At 43.0% G+C, this 20,555-nt stretch overlaps 1 protein-coding gene across 1 annotated transcript; it reads left to right on the forward strand.

Moving 5' to 3' along the window:
• Nucleotides 1–16: 16 nt before the first annotated feature.
• On the forward strand, nucleotides 17–3,134 carry RPL39 (ribosomal protein L39). The gene is made up of 3 exons (XM_081126425.1): nucleotides 17–117; nucleotides 1,106–1,209; nucleotides 2,896–3,134. Exons 1-3 carry the CDS (start codon nucleotides 115–117, stop codon nucleotides 2,942–2,944), a joined length of 156 nt encoding a protein of 51 aa, XP_080982551.1. The 5' UTR covers nucleotides 17–114; the 3' UTR covers nucleotides 2,945–3,134.
• The last annotated feature ends 17,421 nt before the right edge of the window (nucleotides 3,135–20,555 follow it).

Genomic DNA, 20,555 nt, shown 5'->3' on the forward strand with positions numbered 1-20,555 from the left:
TGCTTCGCGTCAGTCCCCAAAGCCACACCCCGGCAGCGCCACTAAATACGTCCTTCCGCTTCCTCCTCTCTCTTTCTCCGACATCGTGGTGCTGGCGTTTGGCTGAGCTGTGCCATGGTAAGTCCATCCTTTGCCATCCGCACGGGGGTGGCTTCCCGAGGTCAGAGATTTCCCGCGGGTTGGCCTGCGCCGCGGGCTTGGCCGAGATGCGGGGCCCCTTTTGCAGGCTTTTTGTAGGGAAGGTCGAGTTTGGTCGCTGCGCCAGTTGGCGGGCCTGGCGGGAAGCTAGTGAGCGATCAAGCACCTGGGAAGGGGCGGGCTGCGCTGGTGCTACAAGGTCTGCCAGGATGCTCTGTGCTCGAGGCCTCCAGGTGCTCAGGGGTCCGATTTCCTTCTCCCAGAGCGAGCTGTGATTCTGGGGCAGAGAGAGAAGTCGGGGGGTGGGGCAGTCGTGGCCCAACTGCTAGCTGCCTGCGACACATATGTGGCATCGAGAACGGAATGTGGGCTGCTGGTTTTTGTAAAGTTTTTTTAACTTGGCGGCCAGGAGCCTATCACGTTATGAGATTACAGGAATTTTTTAGCTCTTTCAGGGATTTGAGCAGCCCATGAAAGCTCCTGGAACAAGGAATACTGTGATGTGAACCTATTTGCCATTTGGGCGTTCCTGCAGAAGTCACTGCCGTGGGTTTTTCCTGTGACCAAGTTGTAGCTGTGTCCTTTACTGAAAACAGTCCCCCCGGCTCTCGCCCCCCCCCCCATGTGGTGTCCTACTAGGGAAGGTGGGAAGGTGCCCTAGATCCCGGAGCATCGAGGATCATCAGGATTTGAATCCCAGCTCTGCACATTAGTATGCTTCCTTTGGGAGCAGGTTGCATACCTCCCTGACTCCGTTTTTTTATATGAACAATGTGAATTACGGTATCTGCCTCCAGAGAAGTTGGCAAGGAACAAAACAAGGGCGTGTGAGGGGTTTGGAGTTTAGAGGGTTGTTTTTGGTATTAGTAAGCATTCACGTGTTTGTTGGATCGAGGGAGTTCTTAACTTTTAATCTCGTGAGCAAGTTCTGATATTACTGTCTAAATTGATTGCATATCCTTCCCAGTCTTCCCACAAGACTTTCAGGATCAAGAGGTTCCTGGCCAAGAAACAAAAGCAGAATCGGCCCATTCCACAATGGATTCGGATGAAAACTGGTAATAAAATCAGGTAAGGATACCACTTTCCTGTTGTTGTTTTTCAATTTAAGATTGCTTTGGGGGCATAAATATACAATTAAAAGTTATACTTAATTCAATTTATCCTGTACCACCACTCTGATTTTTTTTCTTAATGTGTTTCCTCTGGATTTCTGGACAGTACCCAGCCCGCAGCTGGGCTTAGATACTCCTCCAGTATTTGTTAATTTTCTGGTTGTCTTCCTTCTGGGCCAGAATGTAAGATGAAAGTATGTCTCATTACACATCCCAGCAGGGAAGACCATGATGCTCACCCAATCCATCTCGAGTGTTTTTACCTTGTTAAAGATCAGAATAGTGCCCTCCACTGCAGAAGTAGTTGAATTGATGGCTTTGGAAGAAAGACATTAGAATTGCTACAAAGTACCTCCAATCCAAGGTCATCTAGGCCAACTCCATGCCTTTCGTCCCACTGCTCTTAGGAGACCAGGTGGACCTTGATATAAGTCTTGAAGGGAGGGAAAGTAAGCATGGAAAATGTGTGAAATTTGCCCAAAGGCTCACAGCCAGTGACAACCCTGGTGTGTTTAACAGCAAGCAACATGTGACAATCACTGCCCACTATAGCTTTATATGCCACTTGTTTGCCACTTTTGGTTTATTGGGTACTAAACACTAGTCTTTTTTATTTATGCATATTAATGTGTATGGGGAATGTCTCATTGTTACAGGTGCAACTAGAATTTAAAGCACATGGTGTTGCCATCATACAGTACTGAGAAAAGAGCATTGAGTCACTTGGTGAAATGGTTTGTTTGGCAGCTCAGCCCTTCTACAAGTTTGATGGATTTCTGTTGAGAACATCAGGCATCCATAGTAAAGCCACCACTACCACCACCACCCCCTTTTTTTTTTTTTTTTTTAATATAGCGACATGAATATCAGTTTCTCTGGTGATGGTGGGACCTGCCTTTGGGTTGTTCTAAGGAATGAAAGAAATGTATGTGAAGCTTGGTGCCTGCAATTATCAATATTAGCCTTTCTATCGACTCAGCAGTCGTCCAGCTTTTGAAAAGTATTAAAAGCAGGTTGCAATTACAGTGCTTCATTTTGTGGAAGTACTGCCATTATCCTGCTGAAAGAAAATCTTGTGTCAGTCATATTTGATTTTTGCCTTTATGAGGGTAAAATCATGACAGATTGACATGCACAATTCAGAGATGACCTTAGCTCTGCAAATCACTTGTTTGATATTAAAGTGAGTGCAAGTGTTAATGTATTATAAAAATTATGCAGGAACTGTGTGTGTGTGTGTGTGTGTGTGTGTGTCTCCCATTATTATGTAGGAATGGCTGTTTTTGATGTAGTTCAAAATAGATATGTCTCTAGGTCTGCCCTAAGTCTGTTGAATCAAAGTTAGGTGAGTATACACTTGGGGAGGGAAGAGACCTTCGCCACCGCTCCAGTACCAGTTAAGAACCAGTGTTTTCCTACCCTGGAATCATTTTGAGAGGTAAAAATTTGATTTGACTAGTTCTTAAACATCTAGCAAATCATTTTTTACTCTCCAAAAAGAGCTCCAAACATGAACGGAAAGAAGCCGGACCCTTTGCCTTTCAAGGATATTGTGGTACTTAAAAGGCAAAGTTTGTGGTGAATGAGAGCAGCTGAATTGAGGTCAGGCTGTCTTTGTAACTTGCATTTTCCTTCTGTGTAGGTACAACTCCAAGAGGAGACATTGGAGAAGAACCAAACTGGGTCTATAAGGAATCACACATGAGAAATGGCTCACATTTATGCTGTATCCAGGTTGCCTGCATCTTTAAATGACTGAAAAGATCACTACTGTCTGGACAGTTGAGCATCTTGTAGAATTATTGGAAGAATGATTTCTCTTTTTTTTTTTCCTCCTGTAATAGCTTGGTTCAGTAATAAATGTGAGACCTTTGAAACTGCTTTGTATTCTGGTTTGTGAGTATTCAATGATACAAATGTTCTCTAGCTAGTAAGTACTTAAGTATAGCTAGTGTGAGTAAGGAACTGATTTTTTAATTTTTAAGAGAGAAACATCAATCAGTTGCTTCTCATACACACCCTGACCAAGAATCGAACTCATGATTGAACCAGAGATTGACAAACTGGTCTGCCTGTTTTCGTATGGTCTATGAACTAAGTTTCTGCTATTTTATAAAATATGTTTATTGATTTCAGAGAGAGGAGGGGAGAGAGAAGCAATGATAGTCATTGATCAGCTGCCTCCTGTACACCCCCTGCTGGGGATCCAGCCCGAAACCAGTTTGTGCCCTGACATCCTGGTTCATGGGTCAACACTCAACCACTGAGCTACACCGGCTGTGCTCTGCAATTTTAAATGGTTGAAAAAATCAAAAGAATATTTTGACAATTAAAATTTACTGGATATTTATGTGGTAGGCACTATTCTAAGTACTTTGGATTAATCAGTCAGTATACAAATACGTCGTATGTTAGGCTAATAATGGGCCATTATACAAATCATATCAAATGTCTGGAAAAGGTGTTAAGTAACAAGTGTCCTTATTACCTGTGGAATTACGATAAAACTGAAGCAAGGGAAGGAGTTCTAAAGGTCTGAATCTCAGCTGGGAGAAGGGCTCGTTCACTTTTCCCTCCGGTCCAGAGGTAGTAACTGCTTTCAATGATACTATTAAGTTTTTCTTGTTTAAATTACTGGCATGTGGTTTCTCCTAATTTGAATTTGACTTACATGGCATGAAATGATACCAGTTTTAGGGCTATGTGACATCACAGCAAACTGCAAGAGAATTTAGTTGTCTACTATTACACCAGATATTAGAGATTGCAAAAAAACATAGAACACATCTCATTAAAAATAAAAATACTAGTTTCAGGTATACAACATAGTGATTACACATTTATATAGTTTACCAAGTATTCACTTTGATAAGTCCAGTACCCATCTGACCTCACACGTAGTTATTACAATGTTATTGACTGTTTTTTAGAGAAGCACTGATTTGTTCCATTTATTTTTGCATTCATTGGTTGATTCTTGTATGTGCCCTGACCAGGTATCAAACCTGCAACCTTGGTGTGTTGGGACAATGCTCTTTTATCAGAGTCATATTCCATTGTATATAGACACCATTTTATCCATTTATCTGTTGATGAACACTTAGGTTGCTTCCATGTCTTGGCTATTTTAAATAATGCTGCAATGAATGTATGAATATATACATCTTTTCTAATTATTTTGTGTTTCTTCAGGTAAATACCCAGAAGTGGAATTGCTGGGTCCTTTGTGTCTTGTTACAGCCTTTGTTTTTTATGTTATTAATCCTCAACCAGATGGTACTTTTTCCATTGATTTTCTTTTTTTTTAAATATATCTTTATTGATTTCATGGAGAGGAAAGGAGAGGGATAGAGAGAAACATCAATGATGAGTGGAGCTGGGACCCCTTGCTCCTCACCGGGCACCTCTGAAGCTGATAAAATACCTGATTTTAAATGCCACACATGGGTGTGGGACCAGCCCGATCTGCATCTCCACCCCTCCTACCAGTCTCCATGTGGCTTCTGTATATCCTTAGTTATAGGACTTCAGTTAGACTTCAGGCAGTTTTCGATGATGATTCTGTAGTTGTAATTTTGATGTCATGGGAGGAGGCAAGTACAGCGCTTCGCCATCTTGACTAGAAACCTATTTACATTTACTGTTTTAAAGTCAAACATTTAAACAAAAGATACCTCAACGTCACTATTCAGAGTAGGTTGGGATGTCTACTGGGCCTAGGGAGTTTGTAACAAGGTCAAGGTCACTAATGCCAAAAGTGACACGGGCACCAATGTTTGTTGGTTTCTTTTGAGTCTGGCAGCCAGACACAGGTTCTGGTTCCAGTGGCCCCTCACTAGGTTGTACAATTACTAGTAGTTTTCCTCATCTGAAGGACTAGATCTGTGCTTCCTAAAGAGCAGGATGGGAACAGGATTTATGTTTACCCACAAGAAGTACAGTCTAAGATGTCAGCTTTTGCAAGATAACGCAGTTAACTGGTGATTCCCTTGATGGCCTACTGAGAAGCAGGCAGCAGCAGAGCAGTGGTCAGGAGTTAAGATTCAAATCTTGTTATTCACCATCTGTAAGCCTCAGTGTTATCTGCAGCCTGAGGCCAGTGGGACCTCCCACAGAGGGCTGTGAGGATAGAGTGTAATAATGCACTAAAGCACTTGGTTCAGTGCCTGGCTAGGAAAAGCGGAATGGGGAGTGAGCAGGAGGAAAGTTTTGATGTGGATCCCTCCCCAGCATACATGTGCTATATGCTGGAGGAAGCTAAAATAAGACAGCGGGCCTGGCCGGGCGTGGCTCAGCGGTTGAGCATCGACCTAGGATCCAGGAGATTGCGGTTCGATTCTGGGTCAGGGCACATGCCCGGGTTGCAGGCTCCATCCCCAGTCGGGGGTGTGCAGGAGGCAGCCGATCAGTGACTCTCATCATTGATGTTTCTGAAATATATAAAGATATATAAGGAAAAAGACAACGGGATGGGGCAGCTCCTCATGGGAGAAGTCAGGCGGAGATGGTGCTCACGGACAGGCTACTTGGGGTGCTTGTCCGAATCTTGATGGGACTGTGGCAGGAGCAGCAGGACAGGATGTAGTCTCAGCCTGACCCTAAGTGAAACTTCTCTTGGTCAACTTGAAGAATTTAGATTCCACAGGAGCTGATAATTCAGATGTTTTGGAGATGTTTCATAAAGATATGCATATAATAGTAAGGGGCCCTGGCCGATGTGGCTCAGTAGTTAGAGCGTCGGCCTGCGCACCCAAGGGCTGCTGCAGTTCAAATTCCTGGTCAACGGCATGTACCTGGGTTGCAGGTTTGATTCCCAGCCCCAAGCCTGTTTGGGATGTGCAGAAGGCAACCAATCGAAGTGTCTCTCACATTGATGTCTCTCCTTCCACCCCCTCTTCCACTCTAAAAATCAATGAAAAAAATATCATTGGGTAAGGATTAACAACAACAAAAATAGTAAGGGAAATGATACCAAAACACCGAAAAAGCAAACACCAGCCACATAGGCCAGGCCAGAGTAATTTTTTAGAAAAAGCAAAGGAAAAGGGAAAGTTAAAAAGTTAACATGCTTTTGTAATTAGAAACCTCAGTACTATCAATACTGGAATTATAAGCTGTTTTTTTAAGTTCTTTTGAATTATAGCATACATAAAGAAAAATGTACTTATAATTGTATTGCCCTGGCCGGTTTGGCTCAGGGGTTAGAGTGTTGGCCTGTGGGTTGAAGGGTCCTGGGTTCGATTTCAGACAAGAGTGTGTACCTCGATTGCAGGCTCAATCACCCCGCCCTGATGGGAGGCAAGCAATTGATGTGTCTCTGTCACATCGATGTTTCTATCTCCCCCTTCCACACTCTCTGAAAAGCAATGGAAAAAATGTCCTTGGGTGAGCATTAAAAAAAAAAAAAAGTGTATAGCATGATAAGTTTTCACAGGGTAAATCCAGTCATGTCATTACCACCCAGATCAGGAGACAGGACATGATTAGTATCCCAGAAGCCCTTCCTTGGGCCCCCTTACAGTCACCATCATCCCCAAGTGTAACCACTGTCCTAACATCTAACAGCATAGATTAGCCTTGCCTCCTTTTGCATTGTATGTAAATGGAATAATAAGCTGCACTTTTGTTTCTTGCTTTTGCTCACTCACCATCACGTCATATTGACCCGAGTTATTGTGTGCAGTTGTTCATTGTTTTCATTGCTGCATAGTGTTCCAGTGTGTGCGTGCACTACAATTTACTTCCCCATTTTCCTGTTGATGGGCATTTATATAGTTTCCAGTTTGGGGCTTTACCACTAGTGCTGCTGTGAACATCTTTGTACATATCCTTTGTCAAACATATGCATCTCATTACAGGTGATTTAGTCTTCGTTTTTATATTTCTTAGGTTGTATAGATACAACAAAAATGCTTTTATAACGAAAATAAAAAGTAATTAAAATTTCTACAATGAATGCTTTATAATCTGAAAAAATGTTTTTTAAAGAACAGGAAAATTAAGCATAACTTTCAGGGTTAGAATAGAGCCACTCAAATATGTTGCTTTTTTTTAAGGCAGAAGAAGGGAATCTAATACAAGCCTTCAAAGATGTCTCATATGGAACCCAGGGCAGGGGACAGCCAGGCTTCAAAAAGAACCAGAATGAGGGATTTGAAGGCATTGAAAAGCCAGGCAGCCTGCTCTCCCTCTTAGGACCCTTCTTACAGCTTCTTTCTGCGTGATCGCTTTACTCTTGTCCCTCTGGGCAGATCTGCTTCCTCTGCTTCTCTTAGCACAAGGCCAAACATGGCCTTCTCTCTGTCTCAGGTTAGGGGGCCCGAGGAAGCGGGTGAGAATCGCTGAATCCCAATAGCATGATCTTGACAGGGCGAGCCTGAGTGGCCCAGCCAAGAGTCAGTCAGCTGTGGGTGAGGGGCCAGGGTCCTGTATAACCATGACTGCCCTGTGGTGGGCTGTGTGGCCCCCAGAGAGAGCAGTATGTGCTGAGCAGACACCCCCAAGAGCATTTACTCCAGGGAGCTCTGAGCTGGAAATAAGGCCTGTGTTAGTCCTGGTGTTGCCTCAAGAAATCCCTTCCATCTCTGGGTCTTTATCCACTTCTGTCTGCTAGCGTTCACCCAGTGCTTTCTCCAGGCCTTTCTGTTGGTTTTTGTTTAAGTTTGCTTTTCTGTGGGTATTTTCAGAGACTTCCAAGAACACCAAGACGTGGGAAAGATAACATGCCAAATAAACAAGAGAGAATCCTGAAACAAATCAAACAGGCTTATGAGCTGTGGGATTTGAAAAAGACATACCCTTTTGACCCTTTAAGAATTTAAAACTAAATTGCATACCCTTTAAGAATTTAAAACTAAATTCTTAGATTTAGACTGCAAAGACAGGAGTCCAAGCTAGAATCAGATGTTCTCTCCAGAGACTCAGGGACAAGTCCCATGTTCTTACCTGGAGCCACTCCTTCTGGAGGGAGCCCTTGTAAGCCTTACACACTATGGCCCAGCACCTGTCTCTCTGAGTGTTCTCTGAGACGTGTATTTTGTTGAGTTCCAAATAGCGCAAGGTAGAGGTAACTTACTGTACTGTTTACAATTCATTATTGTGGTTGTGATTGAAAGCATTTAAAAAATAAAGTTACCATAGGGGAAACTGAGTACAGGGTATGTAGGAACTCTCTGTAATGTTCATGCAACTTTTCTGTAAATCTAAAACAAAGTGTTTACTTAAAAATAAAACAAAATAACCAACCAAACATCTAGCCTAAGGGTGAAATTGATTACATATACTTTTTTTTTTTTTAATTTAAAATTTGTGCCCTGGCGGATGTGGCTCGGTTGGTTGGGTGTCATCCCATGCACTGAGAGGTTGCCTGTTCGATCCCTGGTCAACAGCAGGTGCCTGGGTTGCAGGCTCCATCCCTCGTACGGGGTGTGCAGGAGGCAGCAGATCAATGTTATGTTCTCACATCTCACATCGATGTTTCTCTCTTCCTCTCTCTAAAAATCAATAAAAAATCTTAAATTGTTTTCCAATTACAGCTGACATTCAATATTATTTTCAGGTGTACGGTATAGTGGTTAGACATTTGTATCACTTAACAAAGTGATCCCACCCAATAAGTATAGTACTTACCTGACACCATATATAGTTATAGTGCCCACCGAGCACCATACACAGTTATTACAATATTGTTCACTATATTCCCTATGCTGTATTTTACATCCCTGTGACTATTTTGTAACTACTAATTTGTACTTCTTAATGCCTTTACTTTTTTCACCCAGACCCACCCCCCTTTCATCTGGCAACCATCAGTTTGTTCTCTCTATCTATGAGTTTGTTTCTGTTTTGTTTGTTCATTTTTTTCTTTCTGGTTGTACATATAAGTGAAATTATATGGCATTTGTCTTTTTGTCTGGCCTATTTCACTCAGCATAATACCCTCTAGGTCCATCCATGTTGTTGCAAATGGTAAGATTTCATTCTTTTTTTTAAAAATCCTCACCTGAGGATATGTTTGGAGAGAGGAGGGGAGGGATGTAGGAAGGGGAGAGAGAGAGAGAGAGAGGAGAGAGAGAGAGGAGAGAGAGAGAGAGGAGAGAGAGAGAGGAGAGAGAGAGAGAAACATCGATCTCCCCGACTGGGGATCAAAAAACCTGCAGCCCAGGTATGTGCCCCGACTAGGAATCGAACCAGCAACCTTTCGGTGCACAGGATGATGCTCAACCAACGGAGCCACTCTGGCCTGGCAGATTTCATTCATTTTTATGGCTGAATAATATTCCATTATATATATGTACCACCTTTTTTTATCCAGTTGTCTACTGATGGACACTTAGGTTGCATCCCTATCTTGACTATCATAATGTTGCAATGAACATAGGGATGCATGTATCATTTCAAATTAGTGTTTTTGTTTTCTTCAGATAAGTACCCAGAGGTGGGATTGCTGGGTCATATGGTAGTTGTATTTTTAATTTTTTGAGGAGTCTCCATACTGTTTTCCACAGTGGCTGCACCAATCTGAATTCCCACCAACAGTGCATGAGGGTTCCTTTTTCTCCACATCCTGGCCAACACTTATTTGTTGATTTATTGATAGTAGCCATTCTGACCCGTGTGAGATGATATCTCATTGTGGTTTTAATTTGCATTTCTCTGATGATTAGTGATATTGAGTATCTTTCATATGTCTGTTGGCCATCTGTGTGTCCTCTTTGGAGAAATGTTTACTCATTTGGAGAAATGTTCTGCCCATTTTTTAATTGGATTCAGCTTTGTTTTTTGTGGGGTTTGTGTGTGTGTATGTGTGTGTGTGTGTTAAGTTGTATGAGTTCTGTATATATTTTGGGTATTAACCCCTTACCAGATGTATCATTGGCAAATATGTTCTCCCATTCAGTAGGTTGTCTTTTCATTTTGTTGGTGGTTTCCTTTGCTGAGTAAACATTATTTAATTTGATGTAGTCCCATTTGTTTATTTTTTTCTTTTGTTTCCCTTGCGCAAAGAGACATATCCAAAAAATATAACTAAGGGCAATGTCAAAGAGTTTACTGCCTATGTTTTCTTCTAGGAGTTTTATGGTTTTGAGTCTTACATTTAAGTCTTTATTTCATTTTGAGTTTATTTTTGTATATGGTGTAAGAAAGTGATCTAAGTTTCATTTTTTTGCATGTATCTGTCCAATTTTCCCAACACCATTTATTGAATAGACTGTCTTTACCCTATTGTATATTCTTGTCTCCTTTGTCATAGATTAATTGACCATATAGTTGTGGGTTTATTTCTGGGCTCTCTCTTCTGTTCCATGGATCTATATGTCTGTTTTTATAGCAGTACCATGCTGTTTTGATTACTATGGCCTTGTAGTATAGTTTGATATCAGGTAGCATAATACCTCCAACTTTGTTTATCTTTCTCAGTATTGCTTTGGCTATTTGGGGTCTTCTGCAGTTCCATATAAATTTTAGGATTATTTGTTCTAGTTCTATGGAAAATACTATTAGTATTTTGATAGGGATTGCATTGAATCTGTAGATTGCTTTGGATAGTATGGACATTTTGTTTTTAAAGAATTTTTTTTTTTTGTCTTTTTAAAATATATCTCTATTGATTTCAGAGAGTGGACGGGAGAGGGAGAGATAGAAACATCAGCGATGAGAGAGTCATTGATTGGCTGCCTCCTGCACGCCCCTCACTGGGGCCTTGACTGGGAATCGAACTGCGATCCCCTGGATCATAGGTCGATGCTCAGCCACTGAGCCATGCTGGCTGGGCAGTATGGACATTTTAATGATGTTAATTCTGCCTATCCATGAGTATGGTATATGCTTCCATTTATTTGTATCTTCGATTTTTTTCTTCAGTATCTTTTAATTATCCAAGTCCAGGTCTTTTACCTCCATGGTTAAATTTATTCCTAGGTATTTTATTTTTTTTAATGCTTGTAAATGAGATTGTTTTCTTAATTTCTATTTCTGATAGTTTGTTCTTGTATAAAATGCAACTGATTTCTGCCTGGCTGGGTGTGGCTCAGCGGTTGAGCATCGACCTAGGATCCAGGTGATCAGGGTTCGAGTCCCGGTCAGGGCACATGCCCGGGTTGTGGGCTCGATCAATGATTCTCTGATCATTGATGTTTCTCTCTCTCTCTCTCCCTCTCCTTTCCTCTCTCTGAAATCAATAGAGATATATTTAAAAATAAATAAATAAAATAAAATGCAACTGATTTCTGAATATTAATTTTGTGTCCTGCTTCTTTACTGAATTTATTTATTCTAATAGTTCTTTGGTGGAATCTTTAGCCTTCTCTGTGTATAATATCAACATATGCATTTTTAAGTGTGGCACTCATGGAGGCATGCTCATGGTAGAGTGAGTTCCTGGTATGTTTACAAATCACCAAAAGCTGTTGAGCTCTACCTATGACGTCTATATCATAAACACCAATCTTAAGGTGTGTCTACATAGGTTGGTTCCTCATAGGTTGACAGAGAAAATGTACTATTTCTATGTTGTCTGGTCTTAGCACAACCCTCTGTAGGCTACTTTGGTAACTGCATGGGGGCAGCAGAGTGACATGGACATCACATTCCCTTCACTTACTAGCTGGGTGACTTTAGGGGAGTTACTTAACCTCCTTGAGTATTTGTGAAATGGGGGGGGGCAATAATATTTTGCTACAGACTGGCTGTGACAATTAAATAATACAGTGTGTCAAAAGTGCTTGGTCTTTTATCAGGACTTAGTAACTGACATTTTGAAGAACACTAGAGATGGCATATGTTTCCATCATCTATTGCTGGGTAGCAAACTATCCCAGAACTTAGTGGCCTAAAACAAACATTTTGTTTCCATCAAATTGTTGTGGGTTAAGAACTTGGGCAGGCCTTGGCTGGATGGTAGGGACCAGAGGACCCACTCCCAAGACGGCTTCTTCACTCACTTTGGTGCTCCTTGTCCTCTCTCCACATGGTACCTCATCTTTCAGGGCATCTCCATGTGGCTTGGGCTTCTCACAGTGTGGTGACCTCAGGATAGTTGAGTGCTTACTTGGTAGCTGGCTTGACTGATGTTTCCAAGAGACAGGAACTGAAAGCTGCCAGTCTCTTAAAACCTGGGCCCTGAAACTGGCACCAGGACCAGTTTCATGGGCGTGCGACTTGTGCAGTCACACAGGGCCCTGAGCTTGGTTTGATGCCCTGATTTTGCCATCTTGACATTAAAAATTTTTTATTAACAGTATAGTTGGTATAATGTATAGTTTCAGGTGTACAACATGGTAATATATATCTTATGATGTGATCACCGCACTAAGTCTAGTAATCATCTGTCATCATACAAATTATTACAATATTATGGTCTATATTCCCTGTGCTGTAAACTACATCTCCATGGCTTAAAAATATGGAACACTTCATGAATTTGTACATCATCCTTGCGCCATGCTAATCTTCTCTGTATCATTTCTTGTTGTTGTTTAATGTTTTTATTGATTTCAGAGAGAGGAAGGGAGAGGGAGTGAGAGAGAAACATCAATGATTAAAAAGAATCATTTATCTGTATTGTTTCTTCTCGTTGTCACTGTTTAATGTTTTTATTGATTTTAAAGAGAGGAAGGGAGAGGGAGAGAGATAGAAACATCAATGATGAGAGAGAATCATCGATCAGCTGCCTCCTGCATGCCCCCTGCTGGGGATTGAGCCTGCAACCCAGACATGTGCCCTGACCGGCAATCAAATCATGACCTACAGGTTCATGGGTCGATCTGCAACCACTGAGCAAAACTGGCTGAACTGTATTGTTTTAATTTTAGTACATAGGCTGCCAAATACATATCTTTCGCTGTATTTTATTGATCCAAAAAGTTACAGAACCCACCAACATTCAAGGGAAGGGGATATAGATCCCACAGTCATTGGGAAAAGTGTCAAAGAACTTGTGGTCATCTTTAATCTGTCACAGCATGGTATAAAAGAGGGGAAAGATTACTGGAATCAAGAAATCCGAGGCTGAGTCCCAGTTTTACACATAGACACACAGACCATTGTCATACAGTATTATAAGCACAATGAGAGAAGTATTCATAGGGCCCAATGGGAAGTATTCTGAATTCACAAATTTCTAGATACAGTGAGCCTGCTACTAACAAACCACTTCAGCTTTTGGGACTTCAGTTTTCTTCCATTTGAAATGAGGAAGTTGCTTCTAAAATCATGAACCTCTAATGCCCCATTTATAATTCTCTAAATGTATGTCTGATATGGTATTCATTAGAAAAAGTGATTCACAGGGCTTGCCAACGGGAGGACACAGGAACAGGAGGTGAATGAGCTACAGAACAGCAGTGATTAGTTTAATCAGAGAGCCTGGCCTGTGGATATAAATTCAAGGTCAGCTGCCTCCATCTCCTACTTGTTCATGCCGAAAACACCCATTCCGGACTGCAGGGCAGACACACGGTGCGGAGTGCTGGGCTGCAGCACTGAGCCACGTCAGGAGGCCCTCATCTTCACCTCTCACAGTCTACAGTGGGCAGGTGAGCATGCAGACAGTTGCACCCCCAGGATTGAGAGCTCTGGTAAAGAAGTCATAGGTCCTTGGGAAGCTGCCCTGAACATGCAAGGGCAGGGGGTGGGAGCTGAGGAAGAGCGAGCTGAGCTCTGAAGGCTGAAGAGGAGTTTGGTCTGGGGGTGTTGGGGGTGGAGCATGGCATATATCATATCCTATCCAGGGGTGAGGAACCTTTTTTCTGCCAAGGCCTACTTGGATATTTATAACATTTGCGGGCCATACAAAATTATCAGCTTAAAAATTAGCTATGAAAAAAGCTAGATTCATTGAATTTTCAGTCCCGCCTGTGGTTGCCTTGGCAGGGCCAGACGAAATGATTTCCCGGGCCATATATGGCCCACGGGCCAGAAGTTCCCCACCCCTGTGACCTATATAGAGGAAACTGCCTGCAAAAAATCCCAGTCAAGAGAAAGCTGAGAGACTTAGGGAACTGAAAGTCACTCTGTGAGCTGGCAGTGTAGAAAGGGAACATGTGGGGCGGGGGGGTGGAGAAGATGCCTACAGGAAACTAGTGATGAGGGTGGAGAGGATGAGGCTGGAGGGATAAGCTGGGGCCAGATCCTGGGGAGCCTCCAAGCCTTGAAAGGGAGCTTGGATTCTACCCTGAGACCCAGGGAAACATTGAAAGGCTCAGAATTGGACATTGGCCTTTCCAGTTTGGGTGTAAGAAATCACTGAGGTTAGCAGTGGACTGCTGAGATGGGGCTGGTTGGGGGTGGGGCGTGGTAGGCTGGAAGTAGAGACTAGTAAGAGGCTGTGGTTTGTAGTCCGCGTGAGAAATGATGGTGACCAGAGCTAGGGCAGAGGTAGTGGAGATGGAGTGTAATAGTCAGATAAGAGATTTAGTAGAATCAACAAGACTTACTATTGACTGAGTAGGGGAGGAGAAAGAGGGAGTCTGCAAAGATGATGCCCAAGTTTCTGACTTGAGCGACAGTGTGGATAGTGGTGTCATTTAGTGAGAGGGAAAGACTGTGAGATAAATAGTTTTCTGGTGAGAGGGCACAGGGATCAAGGTTTCGGTTTGGGATGTGTGATTGACCATTGAACATCATGGGTTTGAACTGTGGGGGTCCATTTATTTTCAGATTCTTTTTTTTTTTTTTAATATATCTTTATTGATTTCAGAGAGAGGAAAGGAGAGGGAGAGAGAGATAGAAACATCAATGATGAGAGAGTCATTGATCGAGCCCACAACCCGGGCATGTGCCCTGACCAGGAACCGAACCCCTATCGCCTGGATCCCAGGTCGATGCTCAACCGCTGAGCCACGCTCGGCCAGGCTATTTTCAGATTCTTAAAAAAAATACTGTAGATGTTTTTTCTCTTCCTTATGATTTTCTTAACATATTCTTTTCTCTAGCTTAGTTCATTGTAAGAATACAATATGTAATGCATACAATATTCAAAATATGTATTAATCGACTTTATGTTATCGGTAAGGCTTCCAGTCAACAGCAGGCTATTAGTAGTTAAGTTTTGGGGGAGTCAAAAATTATATGTGGATTTTCAGCTGTGCTGGGGTAGGTCCCCCTAACCCCCTCGTTGTTCAAGGATCAGTTGTATTTAGTTTGAAATGGCTGTGAGACTTCCTTCCAGGTGAAGATATCCAATACACAGTTGGGTTGTGGATATGCAAGTCAAGAGAGAGCTGGAGGTAGCTGTGGGTTAAGGGAGGGGTTTTATTTTCACCTGGGAGTGACAGATTGTTTGTATAATGACTTGAAGTACAGAGAAGAGAGGGACAGGTAGGAAGACAGACACATTCAAATAGTCAGTGGATCAGAGGTCCCTAGGGCTGGGAAGGCATGAGTCAGAACATGACCAGGGATTTGTCTTATAGAGAAGAGCAAAGGAGTTAAGGCTCTGGAGTCAGACTATCTGAGACAGAACGCTTGATTCCATCACCTTCCAGCTGTGAGATCTTAGGCAAGTCACTTACTTTCCGTCACTCTCAGTTTTTTTGACTATAAAATGGGGAAACTATGCCCTGGCTGGGTAGCTCAGTTGGTTAGAGCATTGTCCCGATACACCAGGTTGCGTGTTCAATCCCTAGTCAGGGCACATACAAGAATCAACCAATGAATGCATAAATAAAAAAGGAAACAACAAATGGATGTTTCTTTTTCTCTCTTCCCCTCTCTCTCCCCTCCTCTCTCTCCCTTACTCTCTCTAAAATCAATCAATCAGCCCAACTTTCCTTATGGTATGTCTCAGACTTTCCTTATGGTTTTTGTTGTTGTCGTTTGTTTGTTTTTTACTGATTTTTAGAGAGGAAGCAAGAGGAAAAGAGAAATAGAAATATCCATGATGGGAGAGTCATTGATTGGCTGCCTCCTGCACGCCCCCTGCTGGGGATGGAGCTCACAACCCAGGCATGTGCCCTGACTGGGAGTCAAACCAGCAATCTTTTGGTGCACAGGTTGATGCCCAACCAACTAAGCCACACCAGACAGGGCAAGGTTATAAGTTTTAGGGAGGGAGATCACAGAGGGAAAGTGCCATTCTTCTATCATATCAAGGGTACATATGATCAACATGATTTATTACCATTGACATTGGCCTTGCTCACCTGGCTTTGGTAGGTTGGTCAGGTTTCTCCACTGTAAAGTTACTCCCTTCCCACTGTACTCTTTGTAGCTGTCTCTCTCTTTTTTTTTAATTTATTGAATTTATTGGGGTGACTTTGGTTAATAAAGCTATATAGGTTTCAGGTATACAATTCTAGAATACATCATCTGTATATTGTATTGTGTGTTCACCACCCCAAGTCATGTAGCTTTCTCTTTAATGGAGGAGTAGCTCCATAAATTATTTGGAATTTTTTTGCTTGGAGGATTTGTCTCTTCTTCTCTATTTATTTATTTGTTTATCCTGTCATTTCTTTATATGAAAATGGACTTAAGGATATTTATTTTATACTTCCTGTTCTAATTCAATACTTCCCTGGCCCTAGAATCAGCCACTTCTCCAAGGAGCCAAGGAACCTTGGTTTCTTTTATTGGGGAATCGTATTAGGAACCAAGATCTGGGCACTAGGTGTGTTCCATCTGAATAAACTTTAATCTGATCACAAACTTATCATCTTGGAGTAATATAGTTGCTTTTTGTATGAGTCAGGGTTCAGTCAGAGAGGCAGGGCCAGTAGGAGATATATATTAAGTGATTTATTGCAAGGAATTGGCTTCTGCAATGGTGAGGCCAGACTAGGCAAATTGGGAATTCATAGGGTGGGCTTTCAGGAGGGGCATACTGGACCCCACAGGCATGGGCAGTCCACAGGTGGGACTAACCCAGCCAAGCTGACATATCTTTTATTTATGTGCTTTTGAGGTCAAATCTGTGATTCCTTTGCCAATCAGTACCTATTTATTGAGCACCTCTCATCTACCAGGAACTAAGGATACTGTGGTGAACAGAACAGACGTGTTTCCTGTCCTCATTTTAAGTCTAGTGGGGGCAGGGGAGATACGAATCTAATAACTGCTTGAATAATTTCTCAAGTGTGTTAAAGACTATGAAGAGCAGAATGGATGAGGTGCTAGCCTAGCCTGGGGGGCAGGGAAGACTTCCCCAAGGAGGTGACACTTAAACTGACATCTGAAGGATAAGTGGGAGTGAGCCAGGTGAAGGGGGGGGGCAAGGAATAGAGGGAACAGTGTTTCTAGAGGGGGAACAGCATGTAGGAATCCCAGAGTTCAGAAGAACATGGCTCTTTAGAGGAACAGCAAGGAGGACTGTGTGGCTGGAGCAGAGTGAGGAAGGGTGAGTAGGGAAGGGATAAAATGACTTAGGGAGAGAACATAGAGTGAAGAGAAAAGTTTCTGGGACTTCAGCTTGATAAACACCAGGAATTAAAGCCATTGGAGGTCATGGAAGACTAGAGAAGAGGGTTTCAGGGAAGAAGAAGTAGCCAACATTGGCCAGTGAGGCCAAGAAGTGAACTAAGATAAGGACTTGCATTTGGCAGATGGGAGTTCATCATGGGAGACCTTCAAGGAAGCAATTGTGCTGGGATGGTGGAGGCAGAAACCAGAATGCATAGAGTTGAGGAGTGATTAAGAGGTGAGGAAAGCCCTAGCCAGGTAGCTCAGTTGGTTAGCGTATTGTCCCGATAAGCCAAGGTTGCGGGTTCAATCCCTGGTCAGAGCACATATAAGGAACAATCAATGAATGCATAAATAAGTGGAACGACAAATCGAGGTTTCTCTCTCCCTTCCTCTTTCTTTCACTCTCTCTCTCTCTCAAATAAATCAATAAAAATGAATTAGAAAAAAAGACGTGAGGCCCTAGCCAGTTGCTCAGTGGTTAGAGCGCATGTACTGAATGGTCTTGGGTTCGATTCTGGTCAAGGGCACGTACCTCAGTTACAGGCTCAATCCCTGCCCCAGTTGGGGGGTGTGTGGGAGGCAACTAACTGATGTGTCTCTCTCACATCGATGTTTCTCTGTCTCCCTGTCCCTGTCCCTGTCCCTCTCCCCTCTTTCTCTCTCTTGCACTCTCTCTAAAAAAGCAATGGAAAAAAATATCCTTGGGTTGAAGATTAAAAAAAAGAAGAAGAAAAAAAAAAAATAGGTGAGGAAAGAGGGGAGGAGACCTCTTCGAGAGGCTTGGCTGTGAAGAGAAGTCACAAGATTGAGCCAGAAGGCTGGGGGAGACTTAAGCCTGTTTGCCACCCAAAGAGCCTGGCTTCTAGCAGGCTCCCAATAAATGTTATTACACGGGACTGAACTGAGGGTGAGCTTGAAGATACAGGAAAGGGATTGAGGGAGTAAGGCCCTTGGAGGAGACAAGACAGGGCTGACAGCATGAGTTACGGCTTGAAAGTAGCCAGGCGTGCTCCTTCACTAAAATAAGCGGAAATCGGGAAGACATGGAGGCTGGGTGTGGAATGTAGGGTATGATGGCTGGAATGGGAGGAAGGCCTTCCCACAGATAACAGGGTCAGGAGATAAGGGACGAGAATGCTTTTATTCCCTTCAGAGGATTTCAGGTTTAGCTCTGACTCCAGTTTATGATTTCATCTGGAAAGTGTAGCTAACCTATTTAATATTTGATGGGCACTAATTAAGCTGCTGCTTTTACTTCTGTGGGCCAAGAACAAGGTAAGGCAGCTGGTTACAATTATGTCTAAAGTAAAAGAATGTAGGTCATGAAGAACGTCAGCAAAGGAACCCGTATCTCCTTTGAGGAACAGCCACTCAACTGGCACAGAGAGAAAATAACTTGTAATCCAAGCAGATACGTTTTACAGATGGGATAATACAGGTGACCACAAGATTCCTCCTGGACTAGGCCAACAGGTAAAATAGTCTCACCATGCCCAGCTGGTATTGTCCAGTGGTTGAGCATCGACCCACGAACCTGAAGGTCATGGTTTAGGGCACGTGCCCGGGTTTCAGGGTGTGCAGGAGGCAGCCGATCAATGACTCTCTCATCATTGATGTTTCTCTCTCTTGCCCTCTCCCTTCCTCTCTCGGAAATCAATAAAAACATATTAAAAATAAGAATAAAATAGTTTCACCACAAGAGCCCGCCTGCTGTGCACCTTTCAATTCTTCCAAACAACAGCTATCATCTCCTATTTCCTGTGTGTCCTGCAACACTAGGCGTTACACTTATCTCCAATCCTCAGAACAAACCTCAAGGGAGATTGTATTGTTCCCATTTTGCTGATAAGAAAATTGCAACTCAGAGAAGTGAGTGATTTGCTCAAGGCCACTAGTCAGCAGTCAGGATGGAACCCAGGTTAAGCTGAGAGCTTTCGCTCACCAGTGGTTTTGAATTTTGCTCCAGGCACCCTCTGTGAGACTATTCAAGACAGAGGCCCTGGGGGGGGGAGCTCAGAACCTAGCCTCAATTTGAGCAGCATTGCATTTGTCAGTTTGACACAGGGGGCTTCGAAGTAAGCTTCATTAGATCAAAGGCCATGGAGAAGAAAAAATGTTTGAAAGCCACTGAGCTCCATAGGGGTCATTGAACTTCTCAGCTGAAGCATGACTTTTCTTGAAGGCTTTCTCCAAAAACACTGCTTGTGTGATGCCTTTTCCCCAAGTTGTCTCCCCTGGCACATCCATCCTCAATGTGACTGGCAGAGGAATTTTTCTAAAACCTCATGTTACTCCCCTGCTTGGAAACCTTCTATGGCTCCCAGCTACCTTTAGGTGAAGATCGATGTTTCTCTTTTAGCATGACCTATGAGACCCTCAGTGATCTGGACCCCCACCCACTTCTCCAGCTTTGCCATTAATTACTCTCTAGCTCCCATCTTCCTGCCAAACAGGCTGACTTACATTTCCCGGTACTCGCTGTACTGGCCCATACACACTCCAGTGCCTCGCCAGGAGGCCCCTCCCCCTTCACTGACCATCTCCCACTCACCCAGACCTCAGATCAGGAATTACCTTCCTCCCTGAAAGCCTCTCCAGCACCTTTCAGCCTGCACCAGGCCTGGCCCTCCAAGCAGTACCCCTCCCCCAATGTTTATACCTCACAGCCCTGCTTCCGTCTCCTTTTCTTGTCTGCAAGCCCCACTAGAATGCAGATCTGCATCATCTGCTTAACTCCGTTTTGCTCTCCCGGAAAGAAGTTTCTCAGGGAATCTGTTTTCTCTTGGGGTAAGCATACCAGTCTTGCCTCGAAAAGCATACCAGGAATGCCAATGGCTTGATGTTAGGCATGGAGAGTTTTCAGAATGGGAGTATGTCCCCTGCAGCCAAACCTCAATTTTA

The sequence above is a fragment of the Miniopterus schreibersii genome (genome assembly GCF_964146895.1).
Source record: "Miniopterus schreibersii genome assembly, chromosome: X".
In the NCBI taxonomy this organism is placed as follows: Eukaryota; Metazoa; Chordata; class Mammalia; order Chiroptera; family Miniopteridae; genus Miniopterus; species Miniopterus schreibersii.